Here is a 16,381-nt window from a genome sequence, read left to right as displayed (position 1 = left end):
TTTTGGGCTTCCCTGGTGGCTCAGACGTTAAAGATTCCACCTGCAATGCAGGAAACCTGGGTTCCATCCATGGGTCAGGAAGATGCCCTGGAGAAAGGAACCACAGCCCACTCCAGTATTCTTGCCTGGAGAATTCCATGAACAGAGGAGCCTGTCACAAAGAGTTGTACATGACTGAGTGACTAACACACACACACCTCCTTCTGAAATGCTGATGATTCTTGGAAAATGGTTGTTCAGTTGATCATTATAGTTGGGAACTAATATTTGATTTCATTTATTTATTTTTTGGTATGCTTGGTCTTCATTGCTGTACTCAGTCTTTCTCTAGTTGGAGTGATTGGGGGACTACTCTTGCTTGCAGTGTGTGGGCTTCTCATTGTGGTAGCTTCCCTTGTTGCAGAGCACTGTCTATAGGCACACAGGCTTAGTTGTTCCGTTTAACTCTGGTCCTTAAAGAGTGCTAAACATAATAAGTTTGCATTCTTTATAGATTCCTCAAATATTATGTTCTATAACTAGAAATCACCCTTGGTGTTTCTGCCACAGGCTCTTGGCCTCTTATGTAATGGTTTTATTGAATTGTTTGGATATTCTCCAGACTTCTAAGATTACTAATACCACACACTGTGCTGGTACCAGAATTTATTTTAGCAAACATCAATAAATGATAGTTTGAAGTGATTATTTCGGACTGTTTTACTACATATTCTGATAACATAGCTCTGCTCTCTATTGTCGGAGAAGGCAATGGCAAGCCACTCCAGTACTCTTGCCTAGAAAATCCCATGGATGGAGGAGCCTGGTAGGCTGCAGTCCGTGGGGTCGCTAAAGGTCGGACACGACTGAGCGACTTCACTTTGACTTTTCACTTTCACACATTGGAGAAGGAAATGGCAACCCACTCCAGTGTTCTTGCCTGGAGAATCCCAGGGACGGGGGAGCCTGGTCGGCTTCCGTCTATGCGGTCACACAGAGTCGGACACGACTGAAGTGACTTAGCAGCAGCAGCAGCAGCTCTCTATTGTTATTTTGCTTAAGTGATATCATAAAACTGATACCTGGATACTCTAGATATAGAAACATGTAGAGATTTTTAAGAGCTATGGTTTTATATGAAACAGTAAATCTGGTTGACAGAGTTGAATCGCCTGAATTAATTAAATATTTTCTATATATTATTGTATTAAATTTTAATTAACTCTGCTAGTCACTAAAAGTGAGAAAGAATTAGTTGTTCTGTTCATGAGTTCTAAAAGCTGTGTTCTGGAATGAACTGAACTGGTGTTTGACTTCTAAACTACTTCACATGTTTTTCTCAAATTTCTAAAGGCTTTTCTTAAACTTGGAGTAACTTATTGCTAATGTTATTTTGACTTTTCTCCTGTTTTTAATAATTCAGTTCAATTCAGTCACTCAGTCATGTCCGACTCTTTGCGACCCCATGAATCGCAGCACACCAGGCCTCCCTGTCCATCACCAACTCCTAGAGTTCACCGAAACTCATGTGCATCGAGTTGGTGATGTCATCCAACCATCTCATCCTCTGTCATCCTCTTCTCCTGCAGCCAATCCCTACCTGCATCAGGGTCTTTTCCAGTGAGTCAGCTCTTCGCATTAGGTGGCCAAAGTATTGGAGTTTCAGCCTCAGTATCAGTCCTTCAAATGAACACCCAGGACTGGTCTCCTTTAGGATGGACTGGTTGGATCTCCTTGCAGTCCGAGGGACTCTCAAGAGTCTACTTCAGCACCACAGTTCAAAAGCATCAATTCTTCAGCACTCAGCTTTCTTCACAGTCCAGCTCTCACATCCATACATGACCACTGGAAAAACAATAGCCTTGACTAGACGGACCTTGGTTGGCAAAGTAATATCTCTGCTTTTTAATATGCTATCTAGGTTGGTCAGAACTTTCCTTCCAAGGAATAAGCATCTTTTAATTTCATAACTGCAGTCAGCATCTGCAGTGATTTTAGAGCCCCCCAAAATAAAGTCTGACACTGTTTCCCCATCTATTTCCCATGAAGTGATGGAACCAGATGCCATGATCTTCGTTTTCTGAATGTTGAGCTTTAAGACAACTTCTTCACTCTCCTCTTTCACTTTCATCAAGACGCTTTTTAGTTCCTCTTCACTTTCTGCCATAAGGATGGTGTCATCTGCATATCTGAGGTTATTGATATTTCTCCCGGCAGGCTTGATTCCAGCTTGTGCTTCTTCCAGCCCAGCGTTCCTCATGATGTACTCTGCATAGAAGTTAAATAAGCAGGGTGACAATATACAGCCTTGACATACTCCTTTTCCTATTTGGAACCAGTCTGTTCTTCCACATCCAGTTCTAATTTTTGCTTCCTGGCCTGCATATAAGATTCTTAAGAGACAGGTCAGGTGGTCTGGTATTCCCATCTCCTTCAGAATTTTCCACAGTTTATTGTGATCCACACAGTCAAAGGCTTTGGCATAGTCAATGAAGCAGAAATAGATGTTTTTTCTGGCACTCTCTTGCTTTTTCTATGATCCAGCGGATGTTGGCAATTTGATCTCTAGTTCCTCTGCCTTTTCTAAAACCAGCTTGAACATTTGGAAGTTAACGGTTCACGTATTGCTGAAGCCTGGCTTGGAGAATTTTGAGCATTACTTTACCAGCTTGTGAGATGAGTGCAATTATGCGGTAGTTAGAGCATTCTTTGGCATTGCCTTTCTTTGGGATTGGAATGAAAACTGACCTTTTCCAGTCCTGTGACCACTACTGAGTTTTCCAAATATGCTGGTATATTGAATGCAGCACTTTCACAACATCATCTTTCAGGATTTGAAATAACTTGACTGGAATTCCATTACCTCCATTAGCTTTGTTTATAGTGATGCTTCCTAAGGCCCACTTGACTTCACATTCCAGGATGTCTGGCTCTAGGTGAGTGATCACACTGTTGTGATTATCTGGGTCCTGAGGATCTTTTTTGTACAGTTCTTCTGTGTATTCTTGCCACCTCTTCTTAATATCTTCTGCTTCTGTTAAGTCCCTACCATTTCTGTCCTTTATCGAGCCCATCTTTGCCTGAAATGTTCCCTTGGTATCTCTAATTTTCTTGAAGAGATCTCTTGTCTTTCCCATTCTGTTGTTTTCCTCTATTTCTTTGTATTGATTGCTGAGGAAAGCTTTCTTATCTCTCCTTGCGATTCTTTGGAACTCTGCATTTAGATGCTTATATCTTTCCTTTTCTCCTTTGCTTTTCACTTCTCTTCTTTTCACAACTATTTGTAAGGCCTCCTCAGACAGCCATTTTGCTTTTTTGCATTTCTTTTCCATGGGGATTGTCTTGATCCCTGTCTTCTAAACAGTGTCACGAACCTCCATCCATAGTTCATCAGGCACTCTGTCTATCAGATCTAGTCCCTTAAATCTATTTCTCACTTCCACTGTATAATCATAAGGGATTTTATTTAGGTCATACCTCAATGGTCTAGTGGATTTCCCTACTTTCTTCAATTTCAGTCTGAATTTGGCAATAAGGAATTCATGATCTGAGCCACAGTCAGCTCCTGGTCTTGTTTTTGCTAACTGTATAGAGCTTCTCCATCTTTGGCTGCAAAGAATATAATCAGTGTGATTTCGGTGATGTCCATGTATAGCATCTTCTCTTGTGTTGTTGGAAGAGGTTGTTTGCTATGACCAGTGCATTCTCTTGGCAAAACTCTATTAGCCTTTGCCCTGCTTCATTCTGTACTCCAAGGCCAAATTTGCCTGTTACTCCAGGTGTTGCTTGACTTCCTACTTTTGCATTCCAGTCCCCTGTAATAAAAAGGACATCTTTTTTGGGTGTTAGTTCTAAAAGGTCTTGTAGGTCTTCATAGAACCATTCAACTTCAGGTTCTTCAGTGTTACAAGTTGGGGCATAGGCTTGGATCACCGTGATATTGAATGGTTTGCCTTGGAAATGAACAGAGATCATTCTGTCGTTTTTGAGATCGCATCCAAGTATTGGATTTTGGACTCTTTTGTTGACCATGATGGCTACTCCATTTCTTCTTAGGGATTCCTGCCCACAGTAGTAGATATAATGGTCATCTGATTTAAATTCACCCACTCCAGTCCATTTTAGTTTGCTGATTCCTAGAATGTCGACGTTCACTCTTTGCCATCTCCTGTTTGACTACTTCCAATTTGCCTTGATTCATGGACCTAACATTCCAGTTTCCTATGCAATATTGCTGTTTACAGCATTGGACCTTGCTTCTATCACCAGTTACACCCACAACTGGGTGTTGTTTTTGCTTTGGCTCCATCCCTTCATTCTTTCTGGAGTTATTTCTCCACTGATCTCCAGTAGCATATTGGGCACCTGCCGACCTGGGGAGTTCCTCCTTCAGTATCCTATCATTTTGCCTTTTGATACTGTTAATGGGGTTCTCAAGGCAGGAATATTGAAGTGGTTTGCCATTCCCTTTTCCAGTGGACCACTTTCTGTCAGGCCTCTATCTATTATCTTTTAAAGAAGGTAAATCCATATCGAGACTGAAATTGTAAAACTGTGTTTTACCTTTAGTGGTATAAGCATCATTTGGTACTTCTCTCTATTTCTGTCTTTGCAACATGGAAAATAGTTTCATCATTATTTAATGAGAGAATATAGGGAGACCAGAAAAAAATGAATTGATAGTAATATGTAATATTCTGCCACTAAAGCATTCTACATTAAAATGCACCTATTTTCTACTTGTTTATATGAAATTTTTTAAGTGTGTGGTTACTGTCTTACTGATTTGTCTCATTTATTGAATGCCCTAAAGTGCTATCCTTTTAAGTCTTATGTATGACCCCTGATATGGTTAGAGAATGAGATGTTTGGGATTGTGGAGGTCTACATGTGTTTATCTCTTTAAATTCTAATAGTTTTCAAAGTAATTTAATAAATTTCTTTTTTTATAGTTCAGATATAGTTTTTTCAATTACATTCCCACTCATTAAATGTTTCCTTTTTCTTTAATATTGCATTTGTCTTATGATTCTTCCTTTTTTTTTTATTACTCTTATAAAATTGAGTAATCATTCCTGTTAGCTTATAAGCCTGAATCATCATAACAACATACTATGATACAGAATGGTTTATTTCATGATATTGTGAGCTAAATGAAAATTTTCTTTAGAATATAAACCTGCAAAGCTCTTATCAAAGCTCTTCTTTGCAGATTTTTCTCAATATATGACCAAGAATGTGACTTAGTTATCAGTATAATGTGAATTGAATGTTACTTTACCTTTTAGAATTTCATTGCCTATATTTCATTTCCTAGATTAAAAATTTTCAAAAATGCTTTTTTTTTTGATATCTTGTAAGTAGTTAATTTTAATGCAGGTTCCTACTTTAGTTAAATTTTTTCTTGATGTATTGCCAATCAGGATATTTCTTACTATTTTGGGAATGTGTAAGTGTATATTTGAGTGTGTGAAAGTCTCATTTCAGGACCTTTAAGTTTGTTCCTTATTGTTCTAATAGATTGTTGTATTAGTTGCTTTAATTTCCCCTTAATGCAGAAATACAGTGACGTGACCTACTTTTAAGTTCCCCAAGGAATTTGACTAACCAACCACCCGCCTCAGCTTTAAATATTTTTTCCTCCAACTCATAAATTATTCATATTTCTCTTAGTTTGAACCTAAATTTCCTTTTTACAGTACCTGTTAACTTATAGTAAGCAGAGACTCTTTTCACCTTTGTCTGCCCTGGAGTTCCTTGCAGAGTACTTTGACTTTAAAAGGTGCTTAATAAATGTCAGCTGAATTGATATTTTATAATGTGGAAAAACCCCAATTTTACTGATTCTTTAAAATTTTTAATGCTTACCTTTTCGAAACTTTGTCTCTTCATTCTCTATTAATAGTGACACTGGTTTCCTAAATTACTCTTTAACCCCCAGAAAACTTTTAGAAAACTTATAAACTTGGTAAAGTTCACTCTTCATCATAAAGATGACTCTTCTACTGATAGTCTGTACACTAACATAGTGCATAATACAGTTAATATTATGCTTCCCTCAGTTGGCTGTGCCTTAGGGCTGCGCCATGATGTTATAGGTTAAGCAGCATTTTGTTACCCAAGATCCTCTTGGTTTTTTTACACCAGTCTTTATCACTCATTAGCATGTGTGACCATTAGGTTATTTCTCTGACATTTGTCTCCATTTCTCTAAAGTCAGACACAATAATTCCTTCCTTATAAACCTGAAGTGAAGATCAAATACTGTAACACAATCAGACCTGTCACTCATTTAAGTATTCATGTCCTTCTCCATTGTTGTAGTTAGTGCATCTCTTCCTTGGGGCCAGTCCATCCCTGATCTCTGCAGTCAGTAGCTCTGCTCTCTGCCAGCCTCTTCTGCAGAGCAGCTTTTGCAGTCTCCCTCTTCATCCCTGACTAGTAGGTTTTTTCTTATTTCTTCATTCTATTTTTTCCTTTTGTGTCTTGTTACTCAGTTTTTATATTGGAACTTGGTTTTTAGAGTTACTGAACTTGTGGGAGATCATACTTGTCCTTTTATCATTTATTATATGACATAATATATATATCATATGTGTAGTGTTATTTTAATTAGCAATTGTCTTTGATTCTATTACCCTTATAACTACTGTCATTTGTTCAGCTTAATTCTCATCTATTGTTTCCTAGGCAAGACATCACTAAGGTAGAGAATGCAAGCATAAATAATATATATTCATTATCTGCCAGGAATAGATAGTCCCATGAGGGTGATAGATACATAATTGCACATTTTCTGGTAGCCACATTTAAAATAAGCAAAAAGAAATAGGAATTAATTTTAAGGCTATGTTTCACATAATATATCCATAATATTGTTTAAACATGTAATCAATACTAAAAAGTTACTGAGGTATTTTACATTTTTACTTCATACTGAAGTCTTCAAAATTTAGTGTGCATGTTATACTTACAAGTTAGTTCAGTTCAGTTCAGTTCAGTCGCGTCGCTCAGTCGTGTCCGACTCTCCGCGACCCTATGAATCACAGCACGCCAGGCCTCCCTGTCCATCACCAACTCCCGGAGTACACTCAAACTCATGTCCACAGAGTCGGTGATGCCACCCAGCCATCTCATTCTCCGTCGTCCCCTTCTCCTCCCGCCCTCAACCTTTCCCAGCATCAGAGTCTTTTCCAGTGAGTCAACTCGTCGCATGAGGTGGCCAAAGTATTGGAGTTTCAGCTTTAGCATCAGTCCCTCCAGTGAACATCCAGGATTGATCTCCTTTAGAATGGACTGGTTGGATCTCCTTGCAGTATAAGGGACTAAGAGTCTTCTCCAACACCACAGTTCAAAAGCATCGATTCTTCGGCGATCAGCTTTCTTCACAGTCCAACTCTCACATCCATACATGACCACGGGAAAAACCATTGCCTTGACTAGATGGACCTTGGTTGGCAAAGTAATGTCTCTGCTTTTTAATATACTATCAAGGTTGGTCATAACTTTCCTTCCAAGGAGCAAGCATCTTTTAATTTCATGGCTGCAATCAGCATCTGCAGTGATTTTGGAGCCCAAAAAAATAAAGTCTGACACTGTTTCCACTGTTTCCCCATCTATTTCCCATGAACTGATGGGACCAGATGCCATGATCTTTGTTTTCTGAATGTTGAGCTTCAAGCCATTCTTTTCACTCTCCTCTTTCACTTTCATCAGGAGGCTTTTGAGTTCCTCTTCACTTTCTGCCATAAGGGTGGTGTCATCTGCATATCTGAGATTATTGATATTTCTCCCAGCAATCTTGATTCCAGCTTGTGCTTCTTCCAGCCCAGCGTTCCTCATGATGTACTCTGCATATAAGTTAAATAAGCAAGGTGACAATATACAACCTTGACGTACACCTTTTCCTATTTGGAACCAGTCTGTTGTTCCATGTCCAGTTCTAACTGTTGCTTCCTGACCTGCATACAGGTTTCTCAAGAGGCAGGTCAGGTGGTCTGGGATTCCCATCTCTTTCAGAATGTTCCACAGTTTATTGTGATCGACACAGTCAAAGGCTTTGGCATAGTCAATGAAGCAGAAATAGATGTTTTTCTGAAACTCTCTTGCTTTCTCCATGATCCAGCGGGTCTCGGTCAAATCATAAGTCATAAACTTTCCTGACTTTAGCACCAAAAGCTTGTCATCCCAGAAACCGCCTCCATACTGGGCAAATCCAGATGGCTTGCCACTCTATTTTTAAATATATATCTCAGTGTAATGTCATGAGAAATACTTGATTTGCATTTAGATTCGATTAAATGACTGAAGAAGTAGGTATCATTATTTAATTTGCCCCAGACATACAGAAAAGATTTCTAATAACCAAATTATCAGTTTTTAAGTTAAAATTAAATAAAATTTAAAATTCATTCCCTCAGTCACTCTAGCCGTATTTCAAGTACTATTAGCCACATATGGCTAGTAGTTAACTTTTTTTGTCTAGCGCCAGCTTAGAGTAATAAAAACGTGAGGACTTAACTCACTAAATAAGTATTTAAACCTTGATAGATTATGACCCCTGGTAAATCCAATATTCCTCTCTATCATTGGTAGAAGTCAGAAGTAAACTGTATATTAATAGTGTCATCATGTCTCAATTATAGGTCTTTGTGTTTCAAAGTATTCTATAGCTTATGTATATTTTTTGTTCCTTTGACTTTTTATGGGCTTTGTTCCTTGAATGCAGTTACTTGAAAATAGTGTTTTCAAGAGTTGTTTTTCAGCTTTCTTAGTTGAGTCCAGAGTAGCTAATTTAGCCCAATGACTGAGGATTCTTCTTAATATTCTGTATGTTTTGAGGGTCTTTCTGCTCTGCTGTGGGAATCAAACCATTCCCAGTCCTGTTTAACCTCTTGGTGTTGTTCAGCCCCTTCTAATGGTCTTTCCCTGGCCTCCAATAATTTTCCTTAGGCACATGTGCTGATGAGAGCTCAGCTGAAGACTAGGGGAGCACTGTGTGGATCTCTGGAGAACCGTCTGAATGTAGCGCCTTCCTCCCCAGTAGTCTGCCCCATGAATTCTATCCACCTTCACTTCTCCAAACTCTTTTTCAATTCTAGGGAGACTGCCAGACTCTTTTTGGGTATCCTTTCCCTTCACTTTAGCCTGGAAACTCTCCAGGCAATACAATAAGTTAATCATTTCTGTCTGCAGTGATCAGTGTCATGTATTGCCTGTCATTTCAAATAACCTTCCTTTTTTGCTTGGAATGGGAAAATAAATCTTGTCTGTGCTACTCCATTTATGTGTAGAAGAGAAAGTGAGTCCACAGTAGTATTTCTTAAAACATGTAACTGAAAATAGCATAAGGTTGGAAAATCATACTGTTTTTCTTGCTTGTTTTAAGAATTGCCCAGGAAGTTCAAATGTTAGTCTTTTTAAAAAAAAAAAAAAATTCACAAGTTAACTGCTAATGGGGAGAAAAAGATTTAATATCCAATTATTTGATATGGTAGAGTGGTATATGTGTGGGTGTGTATTTGGTATATGTACATATTATGCAATTGATGTTAACATTCTTACTGTCTAATGAACTAATCAACACTTGATTTTTTTTACAGACTGAGAGTAATCATGACACAGCGCTAACGCTTGCCTGTGCTGGTGGTCACGAGGAGCTGGTACAAACTCTGCTAGAAAGAGGAGCTAGTATTGAGCACCGAGACAAGAAAGGTAGACAAGAAAAGTTCACTAACTTTTTTCTGAATTTGTATCTACTACTTGTAGTCCTATATTGATGCTTAGATAGCATAGAAAATAGCACTGTTTCTTTGCTTAGCTAAGATCTTTATTTTACTTCAGGTTTTACTCCACTCATATTGGCTGCTACAGCTGGTCATGTTGGTGTTGTTGAAATACTGCTGGACAATGGTGCAGACATTGAAGCCCAGTCAGAAAGAACCAAGGATACACCACTATCTTTGGCTTGTTCTGGGGGAAGACAGGAGGTATTGTTGTTCCCAAGTATAATTTCTTTTCCTCTCTCCATTTAACAAATATATGGTTTAATTTATATGATTTTGTAGGAACAGTGGATAGACATTAAGATTTATCACAGTAACAAAAATATTAGCTTTTAGGAAAAGGATAAGAATTAATGTTAGCATAAGCTGTCTTGCCAAAAAAGCATACATTGTTTATTATCCTACTCCTTTAAAAGTACTAACTGCCATGGAAATCCCTCTATACTGCATTCAGACTAACAGAATGATTCAGTTCAGTTCAGTCGCTTAGTCGTGTCCGACTCTCTGCGACCCCATGAATCACAGCACGCCAGGCCTCCCTGTCCATCACCAACTCCTGGAGTTCACTCAAACTCATGTCCACAGAGTCGGTGATGCCATCCAGCCATCTCATTCTCTGTCGTCCCCTTTTCCTCCCACCCCCAATCTTTCCTAGCATCAGAGTCTTTTCCAGTGAGTCAACTCGTCGCATGAGGTGGCCAAAGTATTGCAGTTTCGGCTTTAGCATCAGTCCTTCCATTGAACACCCAGGATTGATCTTCTTTAGAATGGACTGGTTGGATCTCCTTGCACTACAAGGGACTCTTAAGCAGGGCCTATATTCATTCATCTTTTCCTCTCCAAGAGTACTTAGTATGAAAAGTACTTAAGCTCAGCCTCTGTTTCTGTCTACATATAAGATTAGTAGGGAATTAAGAATGTTCAATTTATAGTTGTTTTAAGTAATTTTATCTTTTAATTGTTCCCCAACACTTCTTAACTAGCTTTTTTTAGCTAGAACAGCTGATGTACTTGGTATGGACTCAAGAACTTATAACTTTACTCACTTGTGTGTCTTCTTTGGGTATTTAATAATCAGTTGGATAACCTCATTTTAAATCCATTTTTTAAATCCAGTTATATTCACCAGTTGTACTGTCTCTTTGGATTGATAACTTCTCAATAGGGAATTGTTGAACCTTATATTTAGGAAGCACTCTAGGTCATTCTCTCTTTATTTCATCATTCTCATTATGTATTCCACAGTGGAGGTGATTCTACCAGTCAGAATTGTAAATGTTCTGTTTTTGGAATATAATGAATAAAATTTTGACCTAACTGAAATTTTCGATCACTATGTGATTTGAAGAGCTTCCCAGCAAATCTGTATCTCAATTTAAACTTCATTGGAAATACTTGATCTGTGTGTGTGCGTGTGCTTAGTCACTCAGTCATGAATGACTCTTTGCAACTCTATGGACTGAGAGACCGAGCGCGCACGCACCAACACACACACACACTGTTGCTTCAGGGACTCCTAGTAAGATTAAATAGCCTAATGCCAATTTGGGGACTTGATTTATAACCTTAGTACATAAGCCACTTAGTCTTACTGACTAAAGGAAAAATCTGATAGCAAGTCACAGCTTCAGAAAAAGACAAAAATTGTATGATATTGCTTACATGTGAAATTTCAAAAAAAAATGATACTAATGAACTTATATACAAAACAGAAATAGACTCTCAAACACAGAAAACAAGCTTACAGTTGCTAAAGGGGAAAGGAGTAGCTGATGAATAAAACAGGAGTTAGGGATTAACATATACTCACTACTATATATGGAATAGATGACCAACAGGGACCTACTATATAGCACAGGGAACTATACTCAAAATTTTAGAATAACCTATAAGGGAAAAGAATTTGAAAAACAAAATATTCTATATGTATATAACTGAATACATATGTAATTAGTATATCTATGTATATATAACTGAATTATTTTGCTCTACACCTGAAACTAACACGGTAAATCAACTATGCTTCAATAAAAAATAAAATTTAAAAAAGAAAGTGGTTAAGAATGTGAACATGAAAAACAAAAAGACAAAAAAATGGTATAATAGACTAAAAGACCCCTGAATGACACTTAAGTAATTGCTGATATTCTCAGCTATCAGGGAATGTAAATTAAGACCCAATGAGATATCACATCTACTAGAATGGCTAAATTAAAGATTGACAGTACTAAATTTTGCTGAATTGCCAAAACTAGAAACAGTAGTGATGTTCATCAGTAGAATAGATAAAGTAGTGTATTCACTTAATGGAATGCTGCACAATACATACAAATTACTCTCAAACACTGTGTGATTCATTTATGTGAAGCTATGCAGATGACGCCACCCTTATGGCAGAAAGTGAAGAGGAACTAAAAAGCCTCTTGATGAAAGTGAAAGAGGAGAGTGAAAAAGTTGGCTTGAAGCTCAACATTCAGAAAACTAAGATCATGGCATCTGGTCCCATCACTTCATGGAAAATAGATGGGGAAACAGTGGAAACAGTGTCAGACTTTATTTTTGTGGGGCTCCAAAATCACTGCGGATGCTGATTGCAGCCATGAAATTAAAAGACGCTTACTCCTTGCTTACATTACTTTGCCAGCCAAGGTCCGTCTAGTCAAGGCTATGGTTTTTCCAGTGGCCATGTATGGATGTGAGAGTTGGACTGTGAAGAAAGCTGATTGCCGAAGAATTGATGCTTTTGAATTGTGGTGTTGGAAAAGACTCTTGAGAGTCCCTTGGACTGCAAGGAGATCCAACCAGTCCATTCTAAAGGAGATCGGTCCTGGGTGTTCATTGGAAGGACTGATGCTAAGGCTGAAACTCCAATACTTTGGCCACCTCATGCGACAAGTTGACTCACTGGAAAAGAGTCTGATGCTGGGAGGGATTGGGGGCAGGAGGAGAAGGGGACGACAGAGGATGATATGGCTGGATGACATCACCAACTCGATGGACATGAGTTTGAGTGAACTCCGGGAGTTGGTGATGGATAGGGAGGACTGGCGTGCTGTGATTGATGGGGTTTCAAACAGTCAGACACGACTGAGCGACTGAACTGAACTGATGGTAAATGAAACTAGCCTGTGGCTAGAATTGACTGGGAAGGAACATGAGTAAATAACAAATGGGAGGGAAATTCAGGAGGGACGGGACATGGATATACCTGTGGCTGATTCTTGTTGATGTTTGACAGAAAACCACAAAATTCTGTAAAGCTGCTGCTGCTGCTGCTAAGTCAAATCAGTCGTGTCCGACTCTGTGCGACCCCATAGACGGCAGCCCACCAGGCTCCCCTGTCCCTGGGATTCTCCAGACAAGAACACTGGAGTGGGTTGCCATTTCCTTCTCCAATGCACGAAACTGAAAAGTGAAAGTGAAGTCGCTCAGTCTTGTCCGACTCTTAGCGACCCCATGGACTGCAGCCTACCAGGCTCCTCCATCCATGGGATTTTCCAGGCAAGAGTACTGGAGTGGGTCGCCAGTGCCTTCTCCATCTGTAAAGCTATTTTCCTTCAATTAAAAAAATAAAGTGGAAAAAAAATAGCAGATTTAAATTAGTTTTATCCATTTGTCAATACTCGGTGAATATACAGTTTAAGTTTTGTGCATTTATTTAAAGTTACAGATTTCACCTGAAAAAACATAAGAGGTTTAGTTAATTGTACACTTGCTGATGTATTGCAGGTGCCTACACCTTACTTAGAAACGAAGTGCATCAGTGATAGACAAGTAGCTGTGATAGAAAAGTAAGCATCAGTTCAGTTCAGTTCAGTCGCTCAGTTGTGTCTGACTCTTTGAAACCCCATAAACCGCAGCACGCCAGTCCTCTCTGTCCATCATCAACTACTGGAGTTCACTCAAACTCATGCCCATTGAGTCGGTGATGCCATCCATCCATCTCATCCTCTGTCATCCCCTTCTCCTCCTGCCCCCAATCCCTCCCAGCATCAGGATCTTTATCAATGAGTCAACTCTTCACATGAGGTGGCCAAAGTATTGGAGTTTCAGCCTCAGCATCAGTCCTTCCAATGAACACCCAGGACTGATCTCCTTTAGAATGGACTGGTTGGATCTCCCTACAGTCCAAGGGACTCTCAAGAGTCCTCTCCAACACCACAGTTCAAAAGCATCAATTCTTCGGTGCTCAGCTTTCTTAACAGTCCAACTCTCACATCCATACATGGCCCCTGGAAAAACCATAGCCTTGACTAGACGGACCTGGGTTGGCAAAGTAATGTCTCTGCTTTTTAATATGCTGTCTAGGTTGGTCATAACTTTCCTTCCAAGGAGTAAGCGTCTTTTAATTTCATGGCTACAGTCACCATCTGCAGTGATTTTGGAGCCCAGAAAAGTAAAGTCTGACACTGTTTCCACTGTTTTCCCATCTATTTCCCATGAAGTGATGGGACCAGATGCCATGATCTTAGTTTTCTGAACATTGAGCTTCAAGCCAACTTTCTCACTCTCCTCTTTCACTTTCATCAAAAGTAAGCATAGCAGAATATTAATAGTAGAGTCTAGGTGATGAGTGTATGTAATTTTTTTCAATTTTTCCATGTGCTTGAAATTTTTGTAGTAAAATGTTGGGAAAAAAGTATTAGCTTTATTCCAAAAATTTTTTTACATTTAGTTTTTAAGGACATTTACATGTACAAATGAAAAAATCTTCTATAGAACACATGAAGTATAGATCTTTCAATGAAAATACTGTCATTTCAACAAATTGCAAAATGAATTTGACTTACCCCTTGGTTGACTTCTAAGACCTTTTGCTTTTCATTTGAGACTGATGTTGTGCAAAGGATGAAAGGACTTTCCCTTTCTTTTAATTATAGACAATATACCAGAAAAAAAGAGAAATCATAAATATACACCTTGCAAATTGTCTCATCATAATAAGAAAACCGTTTTTTCCCTTTTCTTTTTCCAGGTGGTAGAACTGTTGTTAGCTCGAGGGGCAAATAAAGAGCACAGGAATGTTTCTGATTACACACCTCTAAGCCTGGCTGCTTCTGGTGGCTATGTGAACATTATCAAAATATTACTAAATGCAGGAGCTGAGATTAATTCTAGGTAAGTTTTAGTCTCTCTCTCCAAGTCCCTTAAGAGTGTTATGTTAAAGATATTTGTAGAACAATACTTCTTTAATGCCATATTTAGAAAATGCCTACATTATAAATTTAGAATTTAAATATTTAAAATTATTGACATACAACTTGAAAAAATTATCAATTACTCTATGTCTTACGAAATTGAGTAACTTCACTTTAATAATGAGTTAATTTGTTTTTAGTCCAAGTCATTGTACGGATAGTACAATGGTTCTGAGTAGTAAAGGATTTGAAGTGTGTTCTTAAATAAGTCTATAGAATAAAGAATCTTAATCTTCAATCATGAGATAGAATTCTGTATTATCATCCAGCTTTTCCAGGACATTTAAAAATATATATTTTTCCTTCTGTTCTTCCTATACTTCCACCCCCAGAACTGGTAGCAAATTGGGCATTTCTCCTCTGATGTTAGCAGCTATGAATGGGCACACAGCTGCTGTTAAGCTCCTGTTAGACATGGGCTCTGACATTAATGCTCAAATAGAAACCAATCGGAACACTGCCCTTACCTTAGCCTGCTTCCAAGGAAGAACTGAAGTGGTTAGTCTTCTGCTTGATAGAAAAGCAAATGTGGAACACCGAGCTAAGGTAAGAAGAGGTCTGAGATTAGCCTGTGGATTTATTTCTTTGACATTTAAGGTATACATTAGCAATATGCTTATTATAATTCTAGTACTTTGTAGTAATAGTCATCTCTTACATATATATTTATGCATTTAAACATAAACCATTCTACATGACTTGGTTAAGCATCACCTCTTTAAAATACCTTAGCAACTTCTTTTTTTAAAATTTGAGAGAGACATTGCTTTCCTTTTTTTTATTTTAAAAATTTATTTGTTTATGGCTGTGAAAGATATATCTGTGACACATGGAATACCCTTTGTGGGCATGCAGTGATCTTCATTGCACACGTGGGCTCTTCATTGCTATACGTAGGGTTCTCTCTAGTTGTGGCCCATGGGCTTAGTTGTTCTGCAGCATATGGAATCTTAGTTCCCTGATCAAGGATCGAACCCACGTTCCCTGCATTACAAGGTGGATTCTTAAGCACTGGGCCACCAGGGAAGTCCCATAATAGATTTTTGTAGGTAATAATGACGTTAGGATTGTCAGCTAAAAACTATATACTGTCATGAAAGAGAAGAGAGGAACAGAGCTTCCCTGGTGGCTTAGCGTTAAAGACTCTACCTGCAATGCAGGAGACCAGGTTCAGTTCCTGGGTCGTGAAGATCCTCTGGAGGAGGAAATGGCAACCCCTTCCAGTATTCTTGCCTGGAGAATCCCATGGACAGAGGAGCCCGACAGGTCACAAAGAGTTGGACATGACTAAGTGACTAACACTTTCACTTTCATATGCCAAGTACTTTCTTCGTTTTTTTCCCCACAAATTGACATTAGGCAGAAATCATCTGCTTTCAGTAGATGCCACTGTAACTGAGGGACGTTAGTAGTGTCAGT

The 16,381-nt window shown here is 38.6% G+C and overlaps 1 protein-coding gene across 5 annotated transcripts in view; it reads left to right on the top strand.

Annotated features, from left to right (window-relative positions):
* The window catches only part of ANKRD17 (ankyrin repeat domain 17), a 178,075-nt gene that overhangs the window by 117,138 nt on the left and 44,556 nt on the right, over positions 1-16,381 (top strand). For all 5 annotated transcript variants that reach the window (XM_055434763.2, XM_055434762.2, XM_055434760.2 and 2 more), the window contains 4 exons: positions 9,582-9,693; positions 9,823-9,968; positions 14,740-14,882; positions 15,295-15,508. In XM_055434763.2, the coding sequence (XP_055290738.2) occupies positions 9,582-9,693; positions 9,823-9,968; positions 14,740-14,882; positions 15,295-15,508 (615 nt within the window). The remainder of the gene's footprint in view (positions 1-9,581; positions 9,694-9,822; positions 9,969-14,739; positions 14,883-15,294; positions 15,509-16,381) is intronic.

Source organism: Moschus berezovskii, chromosome 5 (genome assembly GCF_049115385.1).
Source record: "Moschus berezovskii isolate FMDL1 chromosome 5, NW_MosBer_1.0, whole genome shotgun sequence".
In the NCBI taxonomy this organism is placed as follows: Eukaryota; Metazoa; Chordata; class Mammalia; order Artiodactyla; family Moschidae; genus Moschus; species Moschus berezovskii.
This window is presented reverse-complemented; position numbering and strand designations above follow the sequence as displayed.